Raw genomic sequence first — 7295 nt, forward strand, 5'->3', positions numbered from 1 at the left:
TGCCTAGAAGGTTCCATTCTTCCAGCATAGGGGCGAGGGAAGAGAAGCACATGTAGACAGACAGAGCGGGTCAGTGGCAGGGCCAAGAGGCTGAACCCAGAAACCTCCTCTTCCCCCCTGACCTGCTGACCCTGATTGGAGAGTCTGGGCCCCAGCACCATCCTCTTCCTAGAGAAAAACATTGAACTCATGGAGACTCTGGGATTCTAAGCAAACTCTTAGCTTGGGTCAGACTTTTAATTTTCCTTCCTCTACCTTTAATTTCTTGTTGCCAGAACTCTCCTCAACGGGGAGGCAGTGGAGAACATTCTCTGTGGCTTGGCATTCCCTCCTCCCATCCCTGCAACTTCTCACCCTTCCTCCTGATCCGCCCTGCATGGTAAATTTACTCTCACAGCCCACAGATAAAGAGGCCCAGAAAAACCCTATGGAAATGGGAAACCAGTAACTCAGGGGAGGAGAACTTCCTCCACCCCCAGGGGACCGAATGACAGCAGTCTTCCTCTCAAGGTCTCAGGCAACCCTTTTCTCTCCAGCACAGACAGGGAGGTTCTGCAAATAGCTCAGAGAAGTCCCTGTCCACGTCACAGCAGCCAGTGGTGGTGCCACGATGCAGCCATGGCTGATGCCAAAAGCCCCGTGCCTCCCTCCAGAGTCCCACTGCTGCGGTCACTTCCACAAGCGCATCTCTCAGTCCAGAAAGCAGAGTGTCACAGCCTAGAGGTCAGGGGCATTTGGGATGCAGGAAGCTTTCCTACTGATCTGGGTCAGAGGCTGGAGCAGCTACGTGTCTACCAAGACACTCAGTATAAGAGCAGAGCATGTCCCCTCCATGCTCAGAGCCTCAGCCACCTTATAATATAGAACTAGAACCCATAACTCAGAGCACTGCTAGGAGGGTTCAAAGGCAACATGTGGAGAGCTCAAGCACAGGGCCGGGTACCAGCAGGTATAAACACAACCAACCATGAGTTGCAGCTGCAAAATCCCCACCCCCTGCCCAGGGGGCTCCCATTTCCCCAGCTCAGGCCCCACCCTATGAGCACCAGCTCCCCCCATGAGCTGGACCCTGATGGCTGTGGAGCAATGATGGTCCTGGAGCATGCAGAGGTAATAAAGACTGTGGTGTCCAGGCAGGGACCCAGGACCGCCCCATGGGGTAGAGGGGCATGCTCTCAGCATCAGCCTCCTCCCTTCATCTGTGAGGTGGACCCTGCGTGGGGGCCCTGGGAGGAGCCCTGACTGTCGCAAAAGAAAGGCAGCCCAGCCTTGATCTTCCGTGTTCCCTTCACACTGCCCATCTTGGTGGCCTTGACTTGCTCCTCTCCTACACCTCCAATTCTCCCACATCCTCTTTCTCTAAGAGCTGAGAGTCCGACTGGAAAGACCCAGAGAAGTCACAGCAGGAACCAGGACCCGTCATTTCAGCCCTGAACTTGTGTGTCCTGAAGCAAGTTGCTTGTGCTACCTGGACCCCAGTCTCCTCATCTGTTGAAAAAGACAATGGCCTCTCCTCCAGCTTGCCTCATGTGGCTGTCCTGAAAATGACAGGTGTGGTTCAAGGAGATTTGTGAGTTTTACAATGTTGCATCCCTGAGAAGCATTGTCCCACTGGTAGGAAGCCATGTCCCCCAGGGTCTGACAAGGCAGGAAACAAATGGAACATTGGAATAAAATACACTTGTAGCTTAAATGGAAAGAGAGGCATACTTTAATATAGTAAATCAATAAGAAAAAGAAGAGTCCAATGAACATGGGGAGTAGACATGAAAAGGCAGATCAAATACAAAGAAATTCCAATGGTCACTAAATATATTAGATAAAATAATGGCTAATGTTTACTTAGCACTTATTTTGAGCCAGGAACTCTGCTAGCCCTTTACATGCACGATGTCATTTAATCCTCAAAACAAGCTAATTAGTTGAGTATCATCATCATCCCCATTTTATAGATGAGGAAATGAGGTACAGAGAGGTTCGGCAACTTGCCCCGTATCACACAGCTTGAGAGGATTCCAGAACAAGTGTTCTCACCCAGGGGAAACACAGCTCGTTCATAGTGAATGAACTGCAAATCAAAACAGCCATCAAGAAATTATTTTTTCAGTTATTTAACCAGCAAATATATTAAAATTTGACAACACTCAAACATTGGCAAGGTTGTGAGAAAGTAAGCATTTTTATATATTGCTTGTGCAGTCTTTTTGGAGAGCAATTTGCCAATATCCATAGAAATGCTACAGGTACCGCCTGACCAAAAATTAATCCTACAGAGATTCTCACACATGAACACGAAACTACATATCCAGAGATATTTATTTTTACCACATTTAATAACAGCAAATATGAAAAAATAGTTTAAAGCCTAGTATTAGGGAAATGGTTTAATAATAACTTATGTAATACAATACACCCAGGACAAAGAAGGAGTTACTGTCAATATATGGCAATAGTATCTGTAAAGAAATAGATGGCCGTTAGCATCTATCACCTCCCTATTATTCTTAGGGGATGCATTAGAGAGCATACAGAAAAGCTTCCCCAACCTAAGGAAACCATAAGTAAGGAACTAACTGCTTCTAGCGCACCAGTTACTTTTTGATGCAGGCACTATCTCCGCAGATGAGAGTCCGGAAGCACTTTCCCTTGCTTTGCAAGGAATGTGGGGGCCACAGGCCACTTGAGTGGTAGGTCACATCAGGATGTTCTCCTAATAGGGATCCCCTTATTTCCTTTCTGCATAATGAAAAAGCCTTTGGATTCATTAGAATTGGATTTTTTTCCCTTTATCTTTAAATTCTTGGTCCCTTCCAGTCCTTCCCATGCCTTGAATGGACTCGGAATTCCGCCAGCTACCTCCCCAACAAGGATTTGGGAAGCTTCCCTTGACCCTTCCCTTACTTATTAGATGACAGCTGTAAGATATCTGTGGCTCCCATGTCTGCTTCTCCCAGGTAGCACATTGAGATTCTGGCACAACCAAGTCTTACCCTAAAAAAAAAAAAGAAAAGAAAAAACGTGCTGCAAAGTTTCTTGATGTGCATTTATTACAATTCTTTATTGTTGCTTCCTATGAAACAGAGCTCAAAGGATATTAAGGAATGATGAGAAAGACAGAAAGAAACTGAAAGAAAGAAAGAAAGAGGGATCAGGGGTCTGAAGCTTAACTTTAGCAAACAACAGACAACTTTATTCTGAACCAGCTCCTGCTTATTTACTGCAGGGTAACAAAAGGCATGCCTGCTTCTCCTGAGGAAACAAAGTACTTAACTTTCTTCATACTTCAAGTAACTATTTGGGGGTAAAGAACATTCTGTTCCTCCCAGACTGTTCCAAACAAAGCAAGTAACAATCTCCTCAATTTCTTGCCCACCCAGGGACGCCAGCTGCTCCCAACACATTCTGCAGGTCTTGTTTTAACCTTTTAGCTCCTACAATTTATAGCTGTACTTAACAAACTTTCATTCAATTTGATGTTATTTACATCATTGCTGTTTAAAGAAACTCACTTCGGGGCGGGGCGGGGGGGGGGGGGCCGCATACCAGTAAATAACCTTCACCCCATTTCTATTTCCCTTCAGCATTATGTGACCATCTACTCCTGCTGAACTAGTTCAAAGGCTGACATGCTTGGAACTCTCTGATGTTTAAGTGCCACCAAGTGGCTAGGAATTCGTATTTCTAATTATTAAATAAATAACGATAACTGCTGAATAATATCTAAGTGATCTCATTTGTATAAAAAATTCTTCGAGGTCTGAAATTGTAATTAAGGAGGAAATTTCTTGGAGAATTCACAGAAACTACTAGTAATGAAGTTAGAATGGGGGTGAGCGAGCAAAACCTTCACTTTATACTTTACAGTATTTGAAATTCTTATCCATGAACAGGTACAGTGTTTAAAAACAAAAACACAAAGCCAAGGTCTGTGTTGCTTGAAATTCTTATCATAAATATGTATTACTTTCCTTTTTTTTAAAAGACAAACAAAAAGTTAAGCCCTGAAGTCCCCCAGACTGGAGTTTTCATTCCAGCTCCTTCATTTTCTGACTGTAAAATAAGGGTCGGGAGCCTGTTTCAGGGCCACAGGGTGCAGCAGGTGTCAGCTCTGTTAGTTCTGGGGAGAAGCAGTACTGAGAGGCTTCCTGGAGGAGGCTACACGAGAGGGGGGCGATGTGGGCACGAGAGGCCAGAGAACAAGCCAAGTGAGGCTCAGCCGACAGGGGTGGTCAAAGAGTGGGGTGCCCGGCCCCATGCCTGCAGTCATCCAAGCTGCCAGACCTCCCAGCCTCTCTCTGTTGCAGGAAATGCATGTGCTGGGGGGACCATCAACCCTGAGCTGTACAGGCACCCGGAGGAAAAGAGTGAGACCGAGTTTCCTGAGGGCTGCCTAGGGCAGCTGTGGTTCTCGGTGGAATACCAGCAGGAGGCCGAGCGACTGCTGGTGGGGCTGATTAAGGCTTGCCGGCTGCAAGCCCCCCTGGTGAAGCTGCACCTACTGCCCGACGAGCGCCGCTTCCTCCACTCCAAGACCAAGCGCAAAATCTCCAGTCTGCAGTTTGACGAGCACTTCATCTTCCAGGTAGTGCCACTAAGGGACAGGATGGGTCTGGGGCACTACGGCCCCTGGAAGGAAGGAGCAGACCTGGTATAGGAGAGTCGCCACCTCCTGGCGCTAGCCAGGGTCCTGCAGCCCCTGCACCTCAGGGGAGCCTGTCCTGCTCTGCTCCACCCAGCCTGCCAGGCTGGACCTACAGATGCGGGCAGGGGAAAGGCGTTGGAGTGGGGGGGTGCTCCCCAGAGGTGAGACACTGAAGGCCAAGCCCTGGCCCCCAGTGCTGGGGGAAGTGCTCTGAAGCCCAGGCATCATCTGGGGTTTCTACCTGGTTATCCAAGGAAAGTGGAAGGTAGGATCTTCCGGGCTTGGGAGCAGCCCGGGTCCCTTGGAACAGAAACTCCCCCATCCTGTCTGAGAGCCCCCCAGGAGTGCCCTTTGGCACCATGGCAGGGCCCAACCTAGGCCTGGGAGCGCCAGCAGGTGACAGGGCCCCCAGGGGAAGCAGGCTCTCCAGACCTGCCGAGAAGCCTTGAGCAAACATTTTCAAGAGCGGGGCAGCAGGCTGGCGGTGAGGAAAAGGAGAGGCTTCCAGGGAAGGGGGGTAGATTCCTCCACGGCTAAGAGCTGGGAAGAGGGGTGCCTGAGCCAGCCTGTTGAGGCCCAAGGCTGGGAAAATCCAGTTGTATCTGCTCTTCCTTCCCCCTCTTCCATCTAGAATCCAAGGCACATGGGCTTGCTTTGCTGCTCTATTTTCTTTGCGCATTTGTATTTTCTTGTCTTGACTCATCACTTCCCCACACCCTACCCCTGCCTCAACTTGACCTTGGCCCCTCAGTACCTTAAGGAAGGGGTAGGAAAAAAATCAGTATTAAGCCAGCAAATGCTATAGGTCGGAAACTGTCTTGGGGTTTTATAACCCAGAGAGTAAGAACTCTCATTCCCGTTTTCCATGCAAGAGGCTGAGTCTCGGGGCGAGTAGACTTGTCTTGCCCAGCTCAGATAGCAGAGGCAGGCAGGGTGCTCAGAGTGCAGCCAGCAGGGTGCTTCTTGTATTTTCATCTGCAGGCAAATCACTGGGGGGATCCAGTTCACAGGTGGAACCCTGGGTCTGGGGTGGATCCATGGGAGGGGCTCTGCCACAAGGCTTGGACAGACATGCCTGCTCCCCTGGGGCATTTCCCACTTCCCCACCTGGATCTTGGGGGGACTGCGGGTCCCCAGTGGATGCATGGAGCACACCTGTGTCCACAAGAACCTGTCACACCATCCCTTCTCGCACCTCCTGCCTGCCCTGCACCCGGTCCTCGTCTGCCCCAGGTGTCCAGCAAGAGCGTCACCCAGAGGGTGCTGAAGTTCTCTGTGTACCACGTGAACAGACAGAAGAAGCACTGTCTCCTGGGCCAGGTGATGTTCCTCCTGAAAAGCGAGACCCTGGCGGGAGACGGTGGGCGTGTCATCTGGAGAGACTGGAGGCCGAGAGCCTGGAGGTAAAGGGCAGGGGCGCTAGATAGGGGCCACCCAGATGTCAGCACCACCTGGGCCTCCAACAGGTGTGGAGTGGACCCCCCCCCAGAAGTCAGCTCTCAGCCCACCGCCCAACCCCTACAGGTGAGGCAGCCCAGGGGCAGGGAGGGAGCACGCAGGTTGGTCAGATTACCCCGAGCAACCTGGAAATAACCACATTTAGATTCCCATCCAGGTCAGACAGCTGTGAAAGGTGATACCCCAAATGGCCCAGCCATGGGACATATTTATCACCATTTCCCCCCCCCATCCAGGAAGGACCCAGGTGGCTGTCATTGAGTTTTGGAATCCCACACACCTGGGTTTGTGTCCATGGCTCTCCCAACCTCAGTTTCCCCACCTAAGAAATGGCGTGTAAGGCTTCAGTGAGAGGAGGTGGGGCAGAGGGGGAGGCAGGCACTGTGGGTTTGGGGGCTGCTCCAGTCTGGGTGACTCTAGGGAGCAGAGCGGTCAGCCCCCACCCCAGGAACCAAGGGCATTCTCATCCCGGCCTCTTCCAACCTCCCACGGAGTTCGGTGACCTGCAGTTCAGCCTCAGCTACAACAACTACCTGAGCCGCCTGACGGTGGTCATGCTGCATGCCAGGGGTCTCAGGCTCCAGGAGGACAGAAGCATTGCCAGTGAGTCACCCCCACCTCTTAAGGCAAGACCCCCACCCTGCCTGAGGGCTTGGGGCCAGGGACTGGAGTCTGACCTTCACCCTTGGACACCCAGTTTCTACTTACTTGCATACCCAAGTGACGGTGCACTCACTACCTTTCAAGACACGGGTAGGGTCTTTCTAGCCCCTCCTCTGCAGACAGTTCTGGTGGGAGAATCTTCTCCCTTATGTTGAACCCAAGGCCACATTCCCTTGGCCTCCACCCCTAAAACCATGTCCTGCCCCTCCCTTTTCCCCCTGGCAGTATCCTGGCTCCTTGAACCTGTCCTGACAAGCACTCACATCTGCCCATCTCCAGGCTAAGTGGTCCTGGATCTGCACCTCCCTGTGTGGGTGGGAGGTTGGTGACCCACCTGTTTACTGACGCACACCAGGTCAGCTCCATTCCTTCTCCACCCTCCCACGCACAGGCTTTGCAAGAGAGAAGGCCCTGGCTTACCCCACACAGCCCCTCTGTTATATGAGTTCCCCGAGAAGGGGTTTTCTGGCCACCTTTTGGGCTGAGCATCGGGGTAGGGAAGACTGTATTTTAGAACCACACATACTCTTTG

At 51.0% G+C, this 7295-nt stretch overlaps 1 protein-coding gene across 1 annotated transcript; it reads left to right on the forward strand.

Annotated features, from left to right (window-relative positions):
* The first annotated feature begins 1344 nt into the window (after window positions 1–1344).
* On the forward strand, window positions 1345–7047 carry LOC143653337 (synaptotagmin-15-like). The gene is made up of 5 exons (XM_077124452.1): window positions 1345–1551; window positions 4305–4582; window positions 5876–6039; window positions 6576–6853; window positions 6989–7047. The coding sequence occupies exons 1-5, from the start codon at window positions 1545–1547 to the stop codon at window positions 7045–7047; spliced, it is 786 nt and encodes a 261-aa protein (XP_076980567.1). The 5' UTR covers window positions 1345–1544.
* The last annotated feature ends 248 nt before the right edge of the window (window positions 7048–7295 follow it).

This window comes from Tamandua tetradactyla, chromosome 13 (genome assembly GCF_023851605.1).
Source record: "Tamandua tetradactyla isolate mTamTet1 chromosome 13, mTamTet1.pri, whole genome shotgun sequence".
Taxonomy (NCBI): Eukaryota; Metazoa; Chordata; class Mammalia; order Pilosa; family Myrmecophagidae; genus Tamandua; species Tamandua tetradactyla.

Coding starts and splice junctions, on each gene's coding strand:
- LOC143653337 (XM_077124452.1), top strand. Junction 4,583..5,875: donor ACGAGCACTTCATCTTCCAG/GTAGTGCCACTA, acceptor CGTCTGCCCCAG/GTGTCCAGCAAGAGCGTCAC. Junction 6,040..6,575: donor AGAGACTGGAGGCCGAGAGC/CTGGAGGTAAAG, acceptor TCATCCCGGCCT/CTTCCAACCTCCCACGGAGT.